Source organism: Leuresthes tenuis, unplaced genomic scaffold, assembly GCF_036924035.1.
Source record: "Leuresthes tenuis unplaced genomic scaffold, fLeuTen1.0.hap1 SCAF_21, whole genome shotgun sequence".
In the NCBI taxonomy this organism is placed as follows: domain Eukaryota; kingdom Metazoa; phylum Chordata; class Actinopteri; order Atheriniformes; family Atherinopsidae; genus Leuresthes; species Leuresthes tenuis.
In genome coordinates this window covers 22,609,075-22,632,577 of record NW_027325375.1, presented here as the reverse complement: position 1 = coordinate 22,632,577, position 23,503 = coordinate 22,609,075, and the positions used below count along the sequence as shown (strand labels likewise).

Genomic DNA, 23,503 nt, shown 5'->3' with positions numbered 1-23,503 from the left:
ACCAATGTTTGTTATGGTTACTGAAGTCAGAGGAGAGGTCAAATCAAGCTAAGTGCATCAGGGCAAGTGCTATTAAAATTACAGTGCTGACACCAAGTGAATGCAGGAATTATACATGTCCCAAATTGCTTCTTTTATTTTTGGCATACAGATTTTATGATGTGCTATATGAAATAACTAATGTCCACTGTGGGAAACTACAAACACACCATGTAGTCATGGATCTTAATGAGCTTTCATGTACCTGATTTGTTTTTGCTCTCAATATCAAAGCCTGTGATTGGGCTATTGCCATCAAAACCCATAGTCCAACGCAATGCGATTGTTCTGTCCTTCACCTCTCTGATCTCCACCTCCGGAGGATCTGGTGGCTCTAGAAGGCGCAAAGAATAACACTGTTATTTTGAAATTTATCAACACAACATGAATCACAAATTGCCATCTACAGCAACCAGTGTGAGGGCTGAAAAGATCTGTTCAGGATCTACAATTTTTCTGTTCTTTGAACAGTATAGTTGGGTGTGGTTGTACCTTGAACTGTGAGCTGGATGATTCCTCTGTCTTCACCGAATGAGTTGATGGCATGGCAGGAGAAGAAGCCGGAGTCCTCCCTCACTGTCGGCATGATCTGATGGATGCGGAGGGGTGAGATAATGACGGAAATTAACTGGTGTGAAGGATAGTATTCCATTGATGGCCGCTGGCCTCTTAGTGATCGTGAATGGACAAAATAGTGATAATCATAGCTCTATGTCATGTCAACCTTCTAACACAAAATGTAATTATTGTAATTATAATCTGAGAGAGCTTCACAGTGATTAGGCAATTCATTGTATTTCACAAATTTGTAAAAAATTATACCCTATTCATATGTAGTTTCTCTGTCCTCTTAAAGACAAATTTTTCCTTTCTTATTTTCCAAATCAACATTCCATTTAAAATGCCTTCTTTTTAGATAAATGGCAAACATATTGTGATCAGTTTCTATGAATGTACTATATAAACTTTATAAGTTAAAAATGTAGTGCACTGATCCCAATGCAAGTTGTAATATGGAAATGGGAGACAAACATTTCTGAATTAGCTATAATACTAAAAGAAGAAATAAAAAAATCAATCTTTTTATCCCTTTTCTGGTTACTTATATCTAACACAAACCCTTGATTAGCGCCTTGCAGATCAAGTACATATCTGTCCTCAGTTGCTAATCATTCAGGTCAAAATGGTAAAGTTGGTTTCTGAACCGTCACTTGATAAATAATTGTTGGTTTCATGAAATATTTAAGTTTTTTTTTCCACTTATATTCCTCTTTGACAAAAAGAAAACAACAATATCTAAAAGCCGGGGGAAGAAAAATAAGCATTTAGAAAAGTGCGAGTTGACACGAACTGACAAAGCTATTTTGTGACCTTCATATATTTAAGAGATGGATATATCTGACAAAGTGAGAGTATGTTGTAGTACAGAAAAATAACATTGTTGTGGAATCTTTTTTACTTACCTTGCTACACAGACTGTATGTACCATCTGGTCTTTATATAAACTATCTTTAGGTACGACAGATTGAGATGAAAAATGGGAGGAAATCACTTGCTTGTATATGTCATATACTCAGTGGTGTAGTGGTGCCTGGAGAGGTCGTTATGATTTTAATTTCTGGCCATTTATTTTTTACCGGCCCATCCAGTAAAGAATAAACACCCTGTGTTATAAACATTTACTTTGAGTGAGCACTTTGCCATATTTGCCGCATGCCACCATATATATCAAGCTCAAAGCTTCAGACTATACGCCTGTGAGCACAGCTTCCTACCTGCAGCGTGGAGATGACTTCATCGCCCACCTCCTTGACAGAAACCACATAGCGGCTGGTCTCGGGGTTGATTATGCGTTCCTCCTTCTCCCAGCGCACCATGATGGGTTTCTCTCCCTGTGCAGTGCAGCTCATCTTCTTCTCCTCCCCCTGCGTAGCTAGCGTGGTGTTGGGGTAGGATGTGATCATGGCAGGAACTAAGGTGAAAATAAAGTGTGGTGGAAGACAATATTTTGTTAGATTCATTTCACAGATGACACTGTGGCCGAATATGAGTCGAGTTACGAGCTTTATGTTGCTTAAAGGAAGAGTATCAGCAAAGCACTGGGAAACTTAAATCTAATATAGTGTTAAATTACATACAAATATATTTTATTCAATTTAGAAACTCCACGACTTTTGGGGTTTTATTTCATACAAGACTGTATTTCATCATCCTGTATTTATTTAATAATCACATTCCCCTAAAGCCACCTAATGAAATGACCACAATGCTTTCTGTATGTAACGTTACTTCTTTAGTCACACCCTTTCTCGGTTGTTGGCATGTGATTGGCTCAATATTGAAAGTCAACTGGGTCATTAAAGGTAGAATTATAAATTCTATTGAGGAAATCTCATAAATTATAGAGAAAAGGGGCATTTCTCAAATGAATTTCCACAATGAAACATTTCCACCAAGTTAAAATCCACTAATTGATACAGTTATACAGATTCCTTTTCATAATGCTGTATTCTATCATCCAACCTTGAACCTAGTGGATCTCTTTTTGCATTAAACATTTTTGTACTAATGCTCTCCTTGTTTTTTATTTTAAATCACTGCTTCTTTTGGTTATCTGACACGGCACCAAATCTCCACAGAAAATGTAAATGACTTCTTAACTATAATCTTAATCAAAAAAACATGGCATGTAATGTTGTAACAATTTGCACCCTACATGTCTTATGCATTGGTAGGATTCAACATAGATCCTCCTTTAATGTTGTGTTGAAGGAAACATGTGGTTCAAGTGTGTATCTTATATCTGAGGGCCCTAAATTGTACACCGATGCTCTAACAACTCTCTAAAGACACCACACTTAACGCACACTAACGACATGCATGGCTCATTACACCCACAGCAGAGTGTATAACAACCCTCTGCTCCCAGATGCTCACACAAACTCACACCAAGAGGAACATAAGAAGGCTCATGCATGCACACAAACATGTATGCTCACTTTTTCTCTGTCTCTCACACACACAAACGCACTAAGCGTGATTCTGCTGATGTGATGGAAAGTGTCAGGCAGGTGGCGGCAAACATTTAAGCCTCATCTCTTATTCACTCCGCTGCCATTTGGGGCTCGGCTATAGAAAAGAACGCTAATACATTTTGCATGACATGTATAAATTTTTTGTGAGACACATTTGGAAAGAAATAGCTGCTTGGGTTTAATGTAAATGTTGTTATTTTAGAGCATGGTCCTCTTATTTTTCCATGTAAGTGACTCAAAGGTGACACAGGGTGGTGTTGTTGACACCCCTGGCAGAGTGGGATACTTTGGTAGGTGCCAAAATGTAAGGATGGTGAAGAGACTGAGACCGCTCTGCCTATGAGAAGTGCACTTGATGTGCATACAACAAACTACAGATGATTCAGCATCAGGGATTTGGACAGATCCGACAGTTTTGTATCAGATAAATGTGGATGTGAGAAAAACTACATTGCAACAACAATTTTTAACATATTACCGTTGATTTTACTGATAACTAAGTTAAAAAAAAGTAGAAAATGCATCAATCACCTACCAGTAGTTTTAGCAAAGAAAGATGCGTTAGGGGTGTCTTTTGAGCTGTCAGAGCAGCTGCTTTTCCATACTACTAAAGACAATCTAATACAGCTCTTTAGTTTGGTGCACTTTTGAAAGAAAAGTCTTAATTAAGTAATTTATTGATAAGAAGTTGTGGGAAAAGAAAATCTACTTCTTACAGCTGATAGTAGCTGGACAGATGCAAAAAAGTTAATCCTGTGAAAAGAGACAGCTGTCATGGCAATCTTTTCAAGGCCAGACAGATGCATTTATATAAACCGAATTAAAGTAAAACACACTGTATCTGAAGATGGGAAGTGGGTAACACAATGTAAGGATAGTCAGCACTTTTCTTGTAACTCTAAAATGATGCGATACAATATAATTCAGAGAGTATATTACACCCCTGACAAGCTGCACAAATTAAACACCCAGCACTCCCAACTAGAATAGGGACAGTTTTTTGGGGTTACTAACATCTGAAATTGTATTGGTTTTTGATGCACAACAAGCACATCACAGAAATGATAATCCCAAGGTCACTAAGGGAAACATTTATGATTAGAAAAGCTAATAAATACAAACACATATGTATACATGTGCATTTGTTTTTTTGCCCTAGTCACGACCAAATATGATTTATCCAAGCAATCGAAAGATGCAACCACCCAAATTTCATAGATGGGCCTACAAACTATCAACATGTGTGTTAAATGAATTGACAATGAAAAACCTGATGGGAAAGATGGTAGCCAGAGATAGAGCAAACAACAAAATACTCCTCTTATTCTCAAAGAGATTTTTTTTTTAACATTACATTTATTTATTAAATTGTATCTATTTAACTCTACTTCTTCTTTGTAACTATTGTGCCTTATCCAGTGTTAAGACTTCTTTTTTTCCTTTTACAGAGCAGTCTGTTTTGTCATTGCTTGTTAATTTTTGCATATTCTTTTGGATATACATAGATTTTAAGGAAGCTGGATCAAATAAAAAAATTAAACCATCGAACAGGCTGTCTCTCCTTCACTGGGGGAGATGCATGGGTCTATACTTAGTGAATGTATGTCTTTGTGTGTGCGAGTAGCTCAGCTGAGATGGCCCTGAAGCACACTTTGGTCCCTGCAATTATTGTGTTGATATATTTCTTCTTCTATCCAGGAGAACAATGGTGACAGGACAACAGACAGAAGAGAAAAGAAAGTTTAAGAAAAGAAAGAAGGCAAGAAAGAGAGAAGTGAGACAGAGGAAATAGAGTCTGCTGCCTAAGTAGTCATGCATTTTCATGAGTTTTTCTTCCTATTGATATTTATTTTTTTCAGGTAGATCTAGCTGTTATATTCATGCACATATCTGGAAAATATTGAATTGTTTATTTATGTGAATGTGTAAACACGCTGAATCAATACATACATAACTAAACATGAACAGTCGTAATGTAACCAGACGTGCTCTCTGCTCCCCTTTAGTGGAAGCACAGAAGTGATATGTTTTAGAGGGAGAGCACAGGGAAATATCAGCATTAAAGCTTTAAATAAACTAAAGAAGAAAGAGCATGCACTATATGTTTACTGCAGAGTGCAATGTGTCTTTTATGTTGAGGTGAAGGGAGCCCTGTTCCTCCACAGCAACCCAGAGGGCAGTGATGATACGCTTAAGCCTGCAGGGGATTGTGGGGGATAGGCTGACTGCTGATAGGCTACTCCCCTGAGACAAAAGACCCCCCCTTCTCCCTCCCTTCCTCCCTCTCTTCTCCCAGGCTCCCTTTCACCTGGCCAGGTTACCATGCCAACCAGCATCGGACAGTCTCTCCTCTTCCTACCTCGCCTCCCTGTCTTCCTTCTTCTTTCTCTCCAGACTCCACTCTTACAAAAAGGGCCATTTCTAGTAGCCAGGAATAGAAAATGGACCTGCCATTGATTTCCAAGGGAGTATAATGATTACACAATCACACCCTGAATGTCGCATTGCAGAAATAAAAAAAGAAACAATACCAAAAGAAAAGGTTTCTAATGCCTTTAACTGGTGGTGTCCGTGATGTGGGAAACAAATGGAACTAAATAGTGTCATAATCACACATAATTATAGGTGAATGGCTAATTCAGTGTGAGGCTATTCATTCTGATCAAAGAAAGAAAGAACTGACACCATCTTAGAGGTTCAATAGGATGTAAGAGGTGATGGAAATGGATGACATTTATTTCAGCATCATTTGAGTTGGATTAATTGTTATTAGTGACAAAAGGACAGAAACATCAAGCCACTCTTAAGAAGTTGAACAATGAAATGAGGCAATAATTTTAGGGATCTTTCATTTTTCATTCACTGAACTGATAGTGACATTTCTGTTGCTATAAATATCCTGATATTTGTGCTGAACTCATACATCATTTAAATTTTCTGTTGATTAAGTACAGCTATGTGAGTGCTGTATCTTTTTGACCAATTAATAAATTAATAACTACATTGACCACAAGAAAGTTTTTTCTTCTATATATGTTACATCATGTGATTAAACTTCATCAAAAGAGATCCTTTGGTATGTCACTTTTTCCTCTATAAAAAAGCTTGGCCATCATCTGAGTATCATGTCTATTGAGAGCATCAGGGCTCTGGTCTGAATCCTACACAGGTACACAGGGCACCCAAGCGCCATAGTACCAATAGTGGCAGTCCTGGACAACACAAACTGAAATGCATCTAGCTTCTCACCCTGAGGGCAGACTGTAAGTAGAAGCTGGGGTAGAGACTGCCTGGTTGGGGGCTGGGGGAGGGGAAGAGCACACAGATCGCACATAGATGACTGGTTCACTGGCCGCCTGCAATGTACTGAAATAATTCCCTTAGCTGCACAATTGGCTTGGACATGGATCATGATAGGAAATATACTCCTGCAGTCTGGGCGGACCACTGTACAGAGGAAGGCTGATTGCAGATAAGTAAATAAGGTGAAAGAAATGGGCAGAATAAACAAAAAAAGGGACTTCGGTATTGTTCTTTGAAGGATAATGTTGTTGTGGGACTTCTTGGTGACCATAATACCATTTAGCAAGACTCTTCAGTGAAGCCTCATTATACATCCTGCCCTCTTCGCCATCTTCAGACATTATGATGTCTAGCAGGCTTGATTGGTCTTAATTGGCCCTGATAAATATTGAGTGGCTGTTGACTGACTCTGATAGCATCCACTGTGCATTGGTAATGAACTGTCTGAATTGCATCTGTTTTGGAAGTACTGTAGAGATGCTTGACTGAAAATTGCATCAAAATCATTTGTCTAAGCCTCCACCTGCAACCAGTGTCAAGACAGAATAAAAACTGATTACTACTGCAATAAGGAAGCTTGTGCAGGAAAAATAAATATAAACAAAAGTGCTTACTTGCAGATGCGAACGGTTTAATCCTGATGCAGGAAGGGCAAACAATTTCTGCTGGCTGTGAGTGCAGTGATGGTGTTGGATGCTGGATGATGCATGGTGTATTATGACCAGACATTAGCCTATGCACAGACACTCATAACAATGAAAGTGCCAAGTTATGACATCACAATAGCTGCAATTCATTTCCTGGGGAGTCCACCACAATAGCCTGGCAGAATAGGATCTATCTAAAGCACTACATTAGCCGTCTGGTCCATTATTCTTTAGTAATGGCTGCACCGTATCTGTGTATTTACATTAAAAGGTGCTGCCTTTTGTGAAATGGATGTCTTTGTGTGCACTTGTTTGCTCACCTGCATCCCATACACAACCTGACAAGATCATAAGCGTATGTGTATATGTGCCTGTTTCATACATCTCATAGTTCTCATTCACTCTATTGATTTTTTTACTGTATGTGTACTGAATCATCTGAACAGCCAATAACACACAGTGAAGATCACACTATCCGTCACGTGAGTGCTTCAGCATGCATCAGCTTGTGTGCCTCCCTAATTGGCTTCTAAGCCTCTTAAGTAGCCACCACTGCTCAAGTGGTGCAAGCAGGCCTGAATAAACAACATTAAAAAAGAACACAGTGTACTGAACATCAAAGCCTTAGATGTTATAGTGGACTACATTGTACCTGTAAAGCACAGGGAGAAGCTTTAAGGGTTAATGAGCTCATTGTCTGAATGCACACACACACACACACACACACACACACACACACACACACACACACACATCACAATCCACACACAGGGGAGGTAGGATGAGGTATGGCTCCCCTGGAGATCCAGGCCACTACAGAGCGGAGCCAGAAATCAGGACAGCAGAAGTATCACAACAGCAAGATACCACTGGAGCAGAGCAAGCACCTGAGGGACTGCAGACAGATGCACAATGATGACAAAACAGCAGAAGACAAAGATCAGTAATCTGTGATATGAAAAGGTGTTTTTGACACATCCTCAATAATGTGGTTGATAGAAAAAGTCAGTTTCACTAATGAAAGGTTGTGTGGGGTGTTTGCAGTTGCCTCCTCAGAGTGACAACAGCTACAGTGGATTCTTTTGACTGCTTTGTACAAACAACGTTTCTTACTCCTACCTGTAATCTTTCACAGCCTTGTTTTCTTTAGTTTATTGCAGCAACATGCACAATATAAGCCAGCTCCTGATATTTTCAGATCAGATTAGCCGCAGCTAAGGATGATTTTCATTGCTGATGAATCTGTTTATAATATAAAGCCATGAAAAGTTTCAGTTGACAAAAGTCAACTCTCTATAAGCAGCAGAATAGACTCTACAAAAAAAGACAATAAACACAAAACTTGAAAGTCAAGGTCAATCAGAAATCTACAGTACTGTAATGAAATAAAACCAAAATTAAGCTTGTGATCAAGATTTGGTGTTTGTACACAGGATTATTTATGCCACCAGGCAGGTTACCAGTCCATTACAGAGATAAACAACCATGTTTGCACACACTTATATCTATTAACAGTTTAGAATCACCAGTTACCCTAACATGCATGTTCTTTCTGACTGTGGAAGGAAGTCAGAGTATCTGGAGAAAACCTACACAGTCACATGGAGAACATGCAAACGTCACAGTCTATATATACAGTCAAAATTAAGAAATGAACCAGTGACCTTCTTGCTTCTTAATCAAATGACAATGAAATACATCTGCATGCTAAATTATCTGTATTACTGCTTATACAATGCATCCCATAGGCCACAGGCTCGACTAAGGCACACCTTCTGTACAATCTATGACTGATCTAACATTAGGATTGACCCACAGACTGTATAATGTACTCCTTAGCTGGGAGACAGAAAAGCATGAGAAGCACTGACAAGGCTAGAAATGAACTTGTCCTTGAGTGAGGAGTTAGCGTGTCCTCTAAAAGTGACTAAGTTTTAGAAAATACTTTTTCTAACAAAGAGTTATAAATATTTATTTGTAAAATTTCTGTGTCTTTGTTCATGTGTGTTGGTCTGTAAGGGAGCCTGATCAGCTGCAGTCAGACAGGAGGGGCCATAAAGGGGTTTTAGCCAGTGAGAGACTTAGCAGGGTGCTTGATAAGAGCCGCAGGTGCATAAGCCTCATCAAGGAATGACTGATCAAAACGAGCATCCAGCCACAATAGACCAGCTGAAGATGGCTGTGAACACAGACAAACTGAATATTTCTGTAAAATCAAGATGTACAGTGTATCACAATCTATTGTCAGATGGTTGTTACCACCATAAGTTGAATACCTGTTTTATCTCCATTTTTGTGCATTTTCAATATCTCTGTATTTTCACAAAGATAGAAGGAAATAAATCATGCATCACTTTCATGGTTTATTAAATGCTCTTTCAACTTGAACAGGCTTGTATCCATATTAAGTACTTTAGATAAATGCACAGAGCAGTAAGAAATCTCACTTCTCTATGAAATGTCTGGAATGTGTTTAGTGAACTACGGGCATCTCAGCAAACAAAACAGTTTACATTTGTAAATTCTGTAGATTAAAACTAAAAAAAGATAAATGCGTTCTATTTGTGCATGGTGTGATCATGATAGCCTTCCATAAAGATAGACTGCCTCAGCAAATACACACAAAAATCAAGAAGAAGATAAATTTGTTATAAAGAAAGGGAAGGAGTAAGGACAAGAGAGAACCCACAAGGATGCAGGCAGGAGAACCAACATGGACTACTCATTCCTCCTCCAACCTCTCCTCCTGCAGTCCTCAGCCCTCTTTTCCACATGGCAGTTCTTGCCTGTATGCAGAATTCAGGACTTAATGGAGGGGAGCTAAGTCCTTGGCTACGCAGCAGATGAATGCTGTACTTTCACTAAGAGAAGCAGTGGCTGTGTGTGTGTGTGTGTGTGTTTCTTCCGTGGCATTCATTCGGGCAGAAAGCAAAGGGCGAGAACCATGATTGCATTTTGTTGGTGGCCTGACTGTCAAACACAAGGCCAAGCCCAGTTCAGTTTGTTTAATCCTTTTGTTTTTCGTCAAAATCTTTTTACTTCAATGTTACAATGTTAGCAGCCTAAAAATGCAAACAGAAAAGTAAAAAAAAAAGAAGCATTTTTTGTAAGATCGGATAGGTGGTGTTTGGCCATGAGACTTACTTTTGACATTCAGATACATGGACTTGCTGACATCAGCCCCAACATCATTGCTGACTCTACACAGGTAGAAGCCACTGTCCTCTTCCAGAACATGCTTGATGAGCAATGAGCCATTAACCAGCACCTCGATCCGAAAGCCTGAGTTGAGAGCAATGGGTTTGAACTGAGGGACCCCTGCGCCTGTCACAGAAAACATAGTGGGTGTTTATTATTGTTAGACCAACATACAGTTAAGAAATGCCTGCACTGTTTAGTTAATATTCTAAGTATCTTCACCAAAATGACTGAAACATTCACAGATAGTTCTGTCTTTATAACTGGAACTAATTAATGGCCTTAATGGAGATGATGGCCCACCTGAAACAGTCTTAAACTAAGGCTTGCAGGAAACTTTGGGAGGAGAGTGTGACAAATCCAACATTTATGAGCAAAAGCAACATATTTAGGAAAATGTTGTGATCTGCCATGCTTTGTGAGAACCCACGTATGCAGCTACAACATGTGCTCTGAGTGGCTATACCAAAATGAAGCTGAATGATTGCGCTAAAACAGAAATCTATGACACTTTCATCATTTGCATTCTGTACAAAACTCTGTAAACAAACATATTTATCTCTGTTTAGCGTTTTCTTTCTTCCTTTTGATCGTATTATTACAATTGATCTGTTTATGAGGAAATTAGGTTCTGTGTGATGAATATTCAAAAATCACATTTATAAATCCTCAAATAATGCCTTCTCCCTATCCCACAAAAGATATGTGTCATCTTGCCCTGTATTTACCACCCATCCATTCTCTATACCAGCTCTGTCCTTCTCAGGGCTGCAGGGCTGGAGTTTCTCCCAACTCATATGAGATGTGAGTCAGTGTACACTGTGGCCTGCACCTAACATGCATGCAGCAAAACCCCACACAAGCTCAAACCAGGAACCTTTTTGTTGTAGGGCAAGTGTGCTATCTACTGTACCATCATTTCATCCAAAAATTATAAGTAAAGTCATGATGCAGTTCTTTCTTTTATCATTAAAACACACCAACATTGTTACCATTTTGTTTTTAATCAGGAACCCAAAATTATCTGAGCTCACTATGTGCACAATATGGAAGTTAAGTGGTTGATATTCAAATAAAAAACAACAATAATCATCCTATGGCATTTTAAAAATACACAAACTTTTTTGTCCAGCCAGAACAGCTCTCACTGATGGGTTTTTTCATCTGACAGTGCTTGTTTGGATTTGAGGTGGGCGTTTTTATGCATTCAACCTCAAGGCTGTGGACATAAGTTTGCTATGCTGACATTTGCAAAAAGATTATCTACCGTGGAGTGTAAGCTTGCTGTAGGGGGGTGAGACCAGAACAAACAAATGAATTTTCAATTCAGCATGGCTGTCAAAAGAGAGGAAGGTTTATATTATCCAGCTTAGATTCTTTGAAAACCTGTCAAATACTGTCACTAAACCTCAAAGGGAGCGTTGCGCATTATAGATGTGTGAAATGTGTCCGTGTTTACCTTTTGAGTACTCCCACTGGATGGTAGGAACAGGATAGCCTTCAGCTGAGCAGTTTAGGATCACTGATTTTCCATAGATGCCATCCTGGTCTTTAGGTTGTACCACAAATTTTGGGGGAACTGCAAGTAAAGAAGCCTCGAGATCAGAATTGTGCATCTGAAAATCAATATCTTCACCTGCATATTTGTGTAATTCTGAAATAACTTTGTTTAGATTCAGGGGCAAACAAAGCACATGTCCAATTGGGTCCTTAGAATTTATGCGTTGTCCCTCATTCTTTTACTCTACATCTCCTATTCAACTCTGCACTGCCTTTCTCACCTATCTCTCATCCTCCTCACCTCGGACGATGAGCTGACTCTGGTGCTCCACAGCAGCAGCCTGGTTCCGTGCAATGCAGGTGTAGTTGCCATTGTGCATCAATGTGAGGTTGGAGATACGCAGGGAGCTGGTAAAATCTATGTTGTCTATGGTAACACCCAGGCTGGCTGGGATTGGTCGACCATCCTTCTGCCAGGTGATGAAGACAGGTTGGTCGCCTGACATCACCACACATGGGATGAACACTCGCTGGCCGATGGAAAACCGGGGAAACTCAAATGGGTGGATGGTAGGTGGGACTGTAAAGGAGACATGACATTAAATTTCCCACTTGGGCATGTTGTGCTCATGCCCTTAAATCAAGTTTTAACTTCAGGAAATGTATAAAATCATTCACTACTTGTGTGCATTAACAGACAACGGACTTTTAAATGTTATGGCTAAGAACGTTTACAAGGCAATCCCATAGCAACTCACTGGTCTTGATTCTCGTTTATCGCCCTGTGTTCTATGTCAAAACATGCTGTGAATATGCAGGAATGCAAAATGCAGAGGAAATATTTTATTAGCTCTCCCTAAGTGGAGCAGTTGAATATTCTCTCAAACAGCATGCACATTAACATTAACTCTCTTTTCTGCTCTCTGGGGACACTGTAGCTATCGTGAGAACCAGATGCTATGGAAAATTAATGATTCAAAATACCATTGGAATAAGAAGCACTTCAGCGCTTATTTAATTCACAACAAAATAGGCATAATAGGCTCCTGGGGATTCCCTCTCGGCAGCAGTGGAATGCTAAGCAGCCGGGAGGCAAATTAGCCGAGGCGAAATAGTGGCGTAGCTTTGTCTACGCTGTGTGATTTCCCCTTCACACACTCGTTAGCACGTCAAGACCCACCAGAGAGCAAGAGGGGTTGAATCCAGCGTTTCAAATTATGCATCGTCATTGAAGAAAGAGAGTCATCTCAGGTTATCATCATCTGGCTCTGCTCAGCACCACTGCATATTCAGATGAGCTACAGATAAGCTGGCTGGAATGATGGAGATGGTGCTTTGCTATCAGTGATGTATGTGTTTTTTATTCACAGGCCATGATGCATAAATATTCCTCTGCATGGCTGTATTTTCTATGTGAAGATTCTACACTGATGCTTTCGTGTATCTTTTGAATATGATGCTCTGACATACACACTGGACTGTAAGAAACTACAGGGTCAGTGTGCAGAGTCATGAAGACTGTCATCCCCAGACTGCAAATCTCCAATGCATGACCTAAGTTTCTTATGCAAAACTACACACTGGTATTAATCACAATGCAGTGCCCATTACTACAAACAGCTACAGAAACCTAATTTTAAACCTGAACCTAGACTGCCCATCCAGTTGATTCCTGTGCTGAACAAATTAATAAAAGACTGATAAGACAAGAATTCATACCTTTCACAGTTACATAGACACTCTGGTGAGTAGACAACTGTGGCTGCACCAGCACATTACACGTGTATTCTCCTTCATCCACATCCTTCTGCACGTCAAACAGCTTCAGCGTACCATTTTCGAAGGCCCGCTGCCGGTGGTTGTATGGCAGCAAATTAGAATCCTTGTACCACTTGATGGAATAGTAAGGGTAGCCAATGACACGACAGTGGATGTACATGTCCCGACCAGCGATGGCAGTGAGGTTTTTCATTGGTCTGATGCTGGCAGGCCCTTGAGGACACATTGGAGAGACAACTCTCTTAAAATGATTTTGAGGCTAGGGATGGGCTAATAGATAGCTGTGCTGTGTTGTGTGTGTTTTCAAGACACCACAAAGTTTACATGCCTTGATTCACTCTGAGTGTGAAAACATTGTCACAATTTGTTAAGGGGTTTCAGACTGCCTGATTAAGCTTCCGTGTAGACGCTAAAAGAAAAGCATCAAACAACTCAAAAAAATGAAGTTGAGCTCAGAATCGTCACCAGTGGGCTTGTTCTGGTCTGCCTTCCTTCATATCAAATATGCTTTTGCTTGTCTGAGCCACTGACTCGTGGATCCCTTTGTTTGGGACGGTAGTAAATATTACCTCTTATTCCCTCTGACAGCTCGAGTGAATGTTCTCTCACGAAGCTATTATCAAAGCTATTACTCATGTTGCCAGCTTTTTGCACACACATTTGAAAAACCCATAGAATAACCACTCGACTTCCATAGCTCCATATATATCAGGAAAATAGACTATCAGCTTATATTTAAAGTACTTGGGAAGATGGTTAAACTGTATGTAGTGTATGTTTGAGCATGAATGTATCCAGAGTTGCTACTATCTTTAGCACGATTAAGAACCCAACGATGTGAGAAACTGTCATTACACTTTTTCTGCAATAGCATCTTCACTGGCTGGCTGCCTTGTCATCCATAGACCTTCGATGAAGGGCTAAAGGATTGCCCTATTTAGCTTTAAAACATGCAGGAATGAACACAGTTAAATTAAACCAATCCGTGTAGAAAGAACCATTCCCCGCTCTGTAATAGAGAAACTGAAATGACCTTGCACCAAGCACAGATTGCTTGACCGCTCTAGTATTAGTGCTACATGACAACAGCAATCCAGCCAACCATAACCTTGTACAGAGCTCACGGTGCTCCATCATACACTGCTGCTAACAGTAAATCACACTGATAGTACAAAAGCTATCTGTAGGTGTTTTGTAGAAAGCAGGATGCTTGAAGAAAAAGTTAATGCCGAGAAGTGCTGTTAGATGAGGTTATTACTAGATTTACTCTATTCTGAGAAGGAACATAAAGAATTGAAAGAGATACATCTGTAGACAAAAAACTGAATCCCCTTAACAAATTTAGTCAGGCTTTCATCATCTGCTCATCTGGAGTCTTTTAAGGTAGCCAATTAAAAAATGTATCAAAACAGAATGTCTCAAGACATGCTGATGTGTATATGTGATGGTGTGTTGGAAGAGTTGATCTGACAAGCACCTCTTACGTTTATTCGCGCCTGGTAGGAAACTGTCCCGGCTGAGTTATTGCAGATGCAGCGATACACCCCTCCATCAGTGACCTGGGTCTGGCTAATGTTCAGGTGGCTGACCACATGGCCTTCAGAGTTGCTGTAGTAGGAGATGCGGTGGCGGCTGTCCCGTATCACGGGTTCGTCATCCAGAGTCCATGTTACCCGCGGCTCCGGTGTGCCTTTCACCGTGCATGAAAGTGACACAAATTCATTGATGTTGTAGACCTTCTCGCTGAATGAAACCAGAATCTTGGGGGTCCCATCTGGGTAGACATGATTCACATGGCAATATGCATTTTAAAGCACTTCACTAATCAGTCTTGAACAGTAACAGATTATCAGAAATCTTTGTAACAAGAATCTGCTCCAAATCCAGACCTCCTTTTTGCTGAAACACATGCATGCCTGTCTGAGTGCCCTGCAGATAAATAGAGTTCCCTTTTCTGCCTACACGTCATCACTGATTATCAATATTCTCCATATATTGGTGTGGTCATGGGAGTCAGACACTGCAACTGCCCAGTCATTATATCATTATATAAACCTCTTTCAGACAATGTAATAAAAAGGCCTTGTCCCTGCAGCACTGCACTCCACATACACAGTAGGTGTGAATGTCGATTGTGCCTATTTTGTATATATTCACATGTGAATACAAACATCATACATGTCTCATCAGTTATTTTGCACTGAATGATAAATGGTCCCACCCACACATCTCTCAATGCGAGTTCTGACCTTCCAGTATGACTTGAACAAAATCCTGGGCCGACATCTTGCCATGTCTGGCGAAGCATTGATAGGCTCCTCCGTCGCTCTTGGCCATACCAGCCATGACCAGGTTTTCTCTATTTTGGCCTGTCATGCGGACACTGTTGCTGGGGTAGATGAGCTCTCCGTTGCGGTACCAGGACAACTGGTACTCCTCAGAGCCTGTTACACCGCAGGACAGAGAAACCTGGCTTCCCACACTGCCTTTCACTTTCCGTGGACTCACCATCACCTTCAGGAACTCTATATGTTAGAGAACCAAAAAAAGCTCAGTCAGACTTTGACAAAATTATGATATGATTAGGTATTTTCTCTAGTTTTCACTGAGATACAAAAAGACTTCACGTAGCACTGTTACACCTAAAGTAACATCTATGGCTTTGAAGCTTCCCCCTGTTTTGACTCATTCTGCTAAAAAATCACTGCAATGACTCTGCAGAAGCCCATGAGCACTGACCTTTTACCTGCAGCCTGCCAACCACCTCAGCATTGCCATAGCCATTCCACACTTCACACACATACGTTCCTGTGTCGCTGGGCTGGGCTCTTTCTATCAGCAGGCCTGTCACACTCTGTCTGAAGCGTGTGTCTGGCTCCAGTGGCCGGTTGTCCTTTAGCCAGCGATATTTGGGTGCAGGGTGACCGGAGGCCTTGCAGGGCAGCTCTACTCGATGAGACGCCATGACCTCACGACGCTCAAAGCTGTCCAGGATGTGTGGCGCCGAGTTGGTTGGATCTGTGGGAGGGATTTGATTTTAGTTTTCGGAATAATTAATCAATCTAAAACATATCAGGTAACACAAGGATTTAAAACTGAGATGACTGGTTAGAAATTTGCATTTTTATTCTCAACGATAACAGTGGTGTCTGACCAAGGGTTAAGGTTATCATTTGTTATGAGCATAAAGGGCACATTCTTCATACTGGAAGTTCATAGTGGCTGAAGGCCAGTTATGCCAGAAATTTATGCTGATTAAAAGCCCGTCCAAACTGAAAATCTTTCATCTAACTTGGTAGGATTATACCCACTGTTGTGCAAGTTCACATTCAAGTTCAATTCACAGAGATTAGACCTGTCTATGTTCAAAGTTCACTATTCAAAATTCTGAACTGACTCCCAGTCCCATAATGAAATAGTCAACGTTAATTTTTCAATATTTAGTGACCTGCTCTGAATTCTTCTCCTTGTTTGGGCAACAAAGCCGTCTGAGCAGATCCATGCAAAACGCTTCAGTCTCTTAATTAACATCATACCACAACAGGGAAGAATGCAACTTCAAAACCAACCAACAAGCGCAAAATGTCATACTCCTAATAGGAACTAAGAAAACAGGCCACCAGCTGTGTGATTAAAATCTAGTGTGGGAGCCCAACAGCAAAACACAAAAACACACTTGGCAACAGTGATGACACAGATGAGGGCAGAGTAAATGCTCCCCTCCTCTTCTGCGGACCCCTCCTATGAACGTTCCCATGATGCCTGGACAAATTATATTACTGCAATATAAATCATTATTAAAGATATGCTATTGTTATGGATAGATGAAAAAATGAAAGAAAATGAAAGAAAAAATCAGCTGACAAACATTTAGAAAGTTGAAGCAGAGAGAGGTGTGGTAGAAATCTTAAAAGATCCCCATCAGTTCACTGGCGTGTTGTTTTTGCAGCTTGCCACAAGGTATCTGCTGAGCACACACAGCATCGGCAAGTAACACAGGTGAACTCTCTCAGTTGACAACATGGACAGAAACTCAGTTCAGCATTCAGGGTACAGTGACGGCCCCCATCAGTGATATGTCCAGGACCACACTATCTGTTGTTATCAAGCACTAAAATCTCTCCTCCTTTAATGTTACCTCTCTGTCTGTCCTTGTACTGTTGAAGTTGAGTAGAGAAGTGTTAGTGATGTTCTAGCACCCATGTCTAAGGAAAAAGAAATGCCTTCCTGATATTCCTGCTGCATCTTTGTCCGTAGTCCAAGTTGGTCCATTTCATCCACCAGCGATCTCACACATCCCATCATAACCAAGGGACAAAATGGTTGCAACCTCTTTCTCCTTTGTCTAAATTTTGTTTCTGCACTGCATCCTCAACATCTCCTTTCCAACTCGTGTGGATTTGAGGTCTTATTCCAGGCATAACTTGCGCTTTGGACAGCTCAATCAGCTGCTTCCACATGCAAACCACGTTCCAGATGCCATGATTATGCACCATAACAGATGTAAAAAGTTTTCATTACAAGCAAAAAAATAATTCCAACAGCACAGAAAAATGTTTTTTAAAAATCTGTATTTTCTCAGAAAGAAGCTCGACAGAAAATCTAAAGAAATGCAAAGATAGACAATATGTCCAGCTATTGCAGCAGCCTTTAGTGCGGCGTCATTTTAGAAACTTAAATGATATCGCAAATGATAGATAAATTTACGTTTATCTGCAATGCTTACAAAAAATGTGAACACGCTCATCATGTTCATTCACAACGCTAGGCATTCTACAAGTACACAATTTACAACACAAACTTTCTGTGAAAGTAGATCAATAAACTGATGACATGTAGGAAATCTTTGAAGTGCAGCGTTAAATCCTGCAAGGAAAGCACCCCTCCCGAAACTGCTCGAGTTCTGTTGACCTCTATTGTCACATGTCATTCCCTCTTTAATTCAAGTGTTTTTTTTTTTGTTTTTTTTTTACGGGCATCCTCTTTTTCATTCAGATGACCTACATGGGTTTCCACAAGCTCAAATTTCCTGCCATACAGTCCACTGTCACCTGTGCAAAATTAAAGCCATTTTCAAATTATTTCTCTTTGCAACAACAAATACACATTTGTTAAGCTGGAGATTCTGAAGTTCTTACCTGAGACAATGAGTCGGGCACTATTGCTCTGTCGGGTTTCCCCTGTGTATCGATGTCGTGTCATACACCTGTAGTTGTACAGCCCGTCTTCCATTTGCACATCCAGGATATACAGGGCTCCCGTGGATGTAATTAGAAACCGTGACACTTGAAAGAAACAGAAAGAAAGGGCTATTAGGTCACTGTACAGTATTGCTGGTTGAACAAGTCTCAATGAAATACTAAACTCAAGTAAAATTAAATCCCTGTGGGCCTGCCACTATCAAATATGATGACTTCACATGTCTAACAATATATTGCAAATCAGTATATTGTTCATCATTCTGGAAAAGCTATCTGTTGTTTGCAGTGCAGCACCTTCTCTTGATTCATTAGTCCCCACTGAATCCTCACTCAACCTAATTGTCTGGTACAAGAAGCACCTAATTAAAAGAAATGATAAAGTGCAATTTTATTCCACAGAAATACCACTATACACTTCTCAATGACAAAAGAACTGACCAAACATTAACACATAAACCGCTGTGGTTTGACCTGTCACAATGTGCCTCTACAACTAATCATTGTAATTTAGAAAATGTCAACAAACACTTGGACAAACTGCTCTGTTCTTCATGTTTTGCCATGTTCTTGTGTCTGATACGCTGTGTGTGACACATGAAAGGGACAAACAAATAATCAGTTGCCTCTGGATTTCATCACAGAAGACGTTAGAGAAAAGAAAAAATACAGTACAGTCATAGGTTGTAGAGCAGAAAGCACGCTGTGTGTATTAATTTCTATGCACTAGAAGCACTATTTTATACATCCAAGAAGAAGGAAATACAGAAAATCCAATATTGTATTCTCTTAGCAAATATTTGCAAGTCAAGTGAGGTACGCAGCTCTGTGTGACTGTAGTCACCAAACATCTGCTGCAGCCCATTTAGCTCAGAACAGCTCTGAGGCGCGGTGACAAGCCTGTGTGTTGTGTAGCAGTGTAACACAGCTCGTTATCATGTAGCTCATCGTTCTTCTCTCTCTCTTGGGGGAAACTCTCTGTCTCTGTCTCTCTGTCTAACACCCGCTCTCTCTTTTTTTTTCTGCTGCAGACTAAAGTGCAGGGAGCCTGGGATCACAGAGCGCTTTGATAAGGCATGGCTGCTCAGGTCAGATCATGCTAATGCAATGCTAATTTGTATGAACACATGGAAGTAGACAGAAGTAGTCAATATTTATGAGGAGCGCTGTGTGCTGAGGCCGATGGCTGCTGGAGTATTTCATGTCACAAATGATGGAGAGGCCTATCTGGGATGGTGATCAAATGGGGCCCCTGTGCGGTGGGGTATCCTGGAGGTATTGCTAGACATATTATAATACAGACTTTATGGGGTGTTGAATTACCCTAATTTAGTCATGTCATGCAAGTTTAACACTGATTAAGACTGCTGCTACAAACCTGTAGTGCCCATATGTATATGTGTGTATATATCTATACATATGTATGTATATATATCAGTAAAATTACATGTTGTGACAACTTACATATACTTTTATGTAAACAATATCAAAGAAAGTCTCTTTCTCCACCAAATTAAACTTTTAAACCAATTTAGCAAATGAAAAGGTGCATCTTGGAGTGTGTGGTGCAATAAGAAAGACATGAATGGGAGGGCAGAGAGAAATGAAGGGGTAACACTTTAAAGGAGAAGGAGGAATACACAGAGGAGGGTGGTGAGGATGCTATTGTGAGCAAGTGTTGACCCAGTTAAAAATAAGAGACCATGGATTTAACATCCCAAAGGAGTTTTTTTTCCAGCTTGTTGTTTAGACATTTTTCTAGTGTACCCGCACATGACAACCAGTAATTAAATGAGAAAGGAAGAAAAAAGATATACATGATTTATGTCTTAAAGGTTCCAAATGCAAGCTTTTTTGAAAAACTAACATTAAAACCATTCAAAGAAAGCAGCTATGAAAGTCAAGGAGGATGCAGGCAGACTTCTTCGAATAAGAGGAGCTTCCATTGGAACAGACTGCACTTTCATGTTCTATTTCTTTTTAGAAGCAACCAAATCAAGCTAACAGCGGTCTAAATGGTTATTATTTTGTCCTGTATCGGTTATCATTTGATGTCATCATTACCATGTTGATCATAAACTAGCATTTTTGAATTCTCAGCTCCATACATTCATCTAACACTAAGCTCTTTTGCTATGACCAATCCTAGTAATCAGCTGAGAAGAAAGTAACATCTCTGAATGTTTTTTTCCTCTGATTTCAATGTTAAAACACTGTATAATAAATCATAATATAGCTTTTGATACTCATATACTTTGATACTCCTTTCACTTAGACTACAAAAAAGTTGCAGGTTAAAGGTCTGATTTGGTTTTGCAGTATTCTGCATGGTAGAGTGCCAACGCTTGAGTGTTTTCAATTATTCAACATGTACATTTAATATTTCTCAGATAATGCATATTTAGACCCCTTAATTGTGAACAAATTGCGTTCAAGATCATTGAACTGGAACACATTCTTGATTTCTTAGTTACATTCCACTTCTTTTCTTCTAGAACCTGCATTGATTGTCTTACATGGAGCTGCAGTGCTGCATTACTGTGCTGCTATGTCCTTGTAAGCTGAGGGCATTTCTGTGTGTCTGTATATTAAAGTCTTTGTGTATGTGTGTGTGTGTATGTGTTCACATTTTTACATGCATGTGTGCATATAAGTGAGTGTGAATGTGTTTATGCTGCATACAGCAGCAAGGAGCAATAGTCAATAATAACGATTGAAGGTTCTCCACTACGCTTCTCCCTGCTCTACTGACTGCATACTAAAACTGCCTGAGAGACAGCCTCCACTGTGTTTGCAGTGAGTGGCTATGTTACACATATTAGCACGCGTTTGTGTCCACACCTGGATGTGTTAGTGTATATTTTTGAAACTATGGCTTCACTTCACCACAGGTGGCTTGCAGGACTATCATTCGTCTCCCCTTCCTTGGCCCGCCCAGCTGCTTTGGCATCCCCGGTGCCACAAACACAAGTCCCTTTCTGTGGATCCACACTCAATAGCTTCAATTAATCCCCGTATAAGCCACACTGAGCCTGCAAGTAGACTCTTTGTTCACTGGAAGGCTTTGCAGTTTGTCGTTGAAAACTTAATTGCTTGTGTGTCACAATAGAAATAATGCAAATCATGTCCATATTACAATGCTATTGAAGCAGTTCTAGGTATGTCATCACACGACATAAATGTTAATGTGTACCAAGGACTAAGAAAGAAGGTTTTACATTGAGGTGGAACAGGATGACATGTGGTGACGTAGTTGAGCATTTTGACCTGTGCTTACTGGGTGACCATCTGCCCCAAACTGTACACTGTTACCGAAAGAATAAGCTAAGCTCACCCAGTCATTTCAGAATTCTTTAATTGAGACATGAGTGGAGAAAAGATGAGATGGGAGGAGGAGGTGAAGACACAGAGAAGGAGAATGACCAAAAAAAAATAAAAAAGATCAAGAGGGAAAGATCACCTCTGGGATACAACCACTCTCTGTCATCTTAAATGACTTACAAATTGGCTTACAGCTTTGCGCTTCCAGTGGAGGGAAAAAAAGAAGACACAACTTTCATATGCTAATTCAGATCAGGGCCAGACAGAGCAATTATTAAGAAAGAAAAAAAAATAAAATCTAGAAGTGTCAGCCCTGTCTGTCTGACAGAAGGTAACAAGAACATGTCTTACTCTCTGTGTTAATATTTCTTGAATTAAAAAAATGCTGATGCAAAAGCTAAAAAAAAAAAACTAAACATAATAGAATGGCATAAAGAGCCCTAATATACGAAATCCCACAAACTCTTTTTGTTAACAGAGGAAAACAGAGTTAGATTTGTTTCCCCTCATGACTCCTCTGAAGAACTTTAAATTAAACTTGATCAACACCAACAGTCTGGACGCCACTTACAGGAAACCAATGGAGTCAGCTAAACAATGCAGATAAAAAGTGCCTCCTCATCACTCTGCTGGCAGTGTCCTCACTGTGCAACTGTCTTCGAGTGTATTAGTGAGTGGAGCATGGTCCCAGGAGACAGCCAGGGCCTACAGTGTCACTGTAACCTTGGCCACTCAAAGTCACTTGAGGAAAAAAACACAAACAAAAAAACCCCCATAATAATTCATAGTGCTTGCACAGCTCAAGACTAACAAAGTGATTGCCAGCAAGGTCTTTTAACTTAGACCTTTCAACCTGCAGTATGAAAACTGTGTGCTGTGGTTATGCAAAGTAGCACAACACAAGTCTGATGCTTGATGGCCATTTATTTCTGTTAATGTTCAATCATAGTTTATCACTTCATTCCATCTAGAATTTTCCATCCAGTAAAATAATAAAATCAAAGCACTTGATGTTTTATGACCTAAAATTGCAGCTATAATATTTCTATATGAAACAGTATATTGTTTCCAACTATGATAATGTCACACTGGTGCCAGCACTGCCTGAGTCGTCTGTTAGTAATAATGAGTGGACTATGAGCCCAGGAGGGCCTCTGCTGTAATTAGGTCTGATCTAAATTATTGGCATCGTAACTCTACTTTGATCAGGGTGGCATAAGCATGTCTATGAAGAGGGGGGAACCCCACCGATGTTTTCATCCCCTCTAATAAAAACCATCTGTCATTCTTACAGAAGCCACACTGACAGCTCCTGGGGTTGTCATGACAACGCATTGGCTTAGCAAGCAATATTCCTAGTTTTGTAAATAACGAAGACATCGAAACACATGTGAACAGTGAGTCAAATACTCAGATACACACATCAATGTAAAATCTACAGAGTGAGAATGACTGACTAATCCAACCAAATCTTTGCATATTT

The 23,503-nt window shown here is 40.1% G+C and overlaps 1 protein-coding gene across 3 annotated transcripts in view; it reads right to left on the bottom strand.

Annotated features, from left to right (window-relative positions):
- Nucleotides 1-23,503, bottom strand: part of LOC140279914 (cell adhesion molecule DSCAM-like) — a 79,876-nt gene that overhangs the window by 13,373 nt on the left and 43,000 nt on the right. For all 3 annotated transcript variants that reach the window (XM_072375140.1, XM_072375138.1, XM_072375139.1), the window contains exons 4-14: nucleotides 18,640-18,786; nucleotides 16,241-16,519; nucleotides 15,751-16,026; nucleotides 14,979-15,275; nucleotides 13,442-13,714; nucleotides 12,024-12,302; nucleotides 11,682-11,801; nucleotides 10,169-10,348; nucleotides 1,815-2,011; nucleotides 532-628; nucleotides 245-373 (exon numbers count right to left, since the gene is read on the bottom strand). In XM_072375140.1, the coding sequence (XP_072231241.1) occupies nucleotides 245-373; nucleotides 532-628; nucleotides 1,815-2,011; nucleotides 10,169-10,348; nucleotides 11,682-11,801; nucleotides 12,024-12,302; nucleotides 13,442-13,714; nucleotides 14,979-15,275; nucleotides 15,751-16,026; nucleotides 16,241-16,519; nucleotides 18,640-18,786 (2,274 nt within the window). The remainder of the gene's footprint in view (nucleotides 1-244; nucleotides 374-531; nucleotides 629-1,814; nucleotides 2,012-10,168; nucleotides 10,349-11,681; nucleotides 11,802-12,023; nucleotides 12,303-13,441; nucleotides 13,715-14,978; nucleotides 15,276-15,750; nucleotides 16,027-16,240; nucleotides 16,520-18,639; nucleotides 18,787-23,503) is intronic.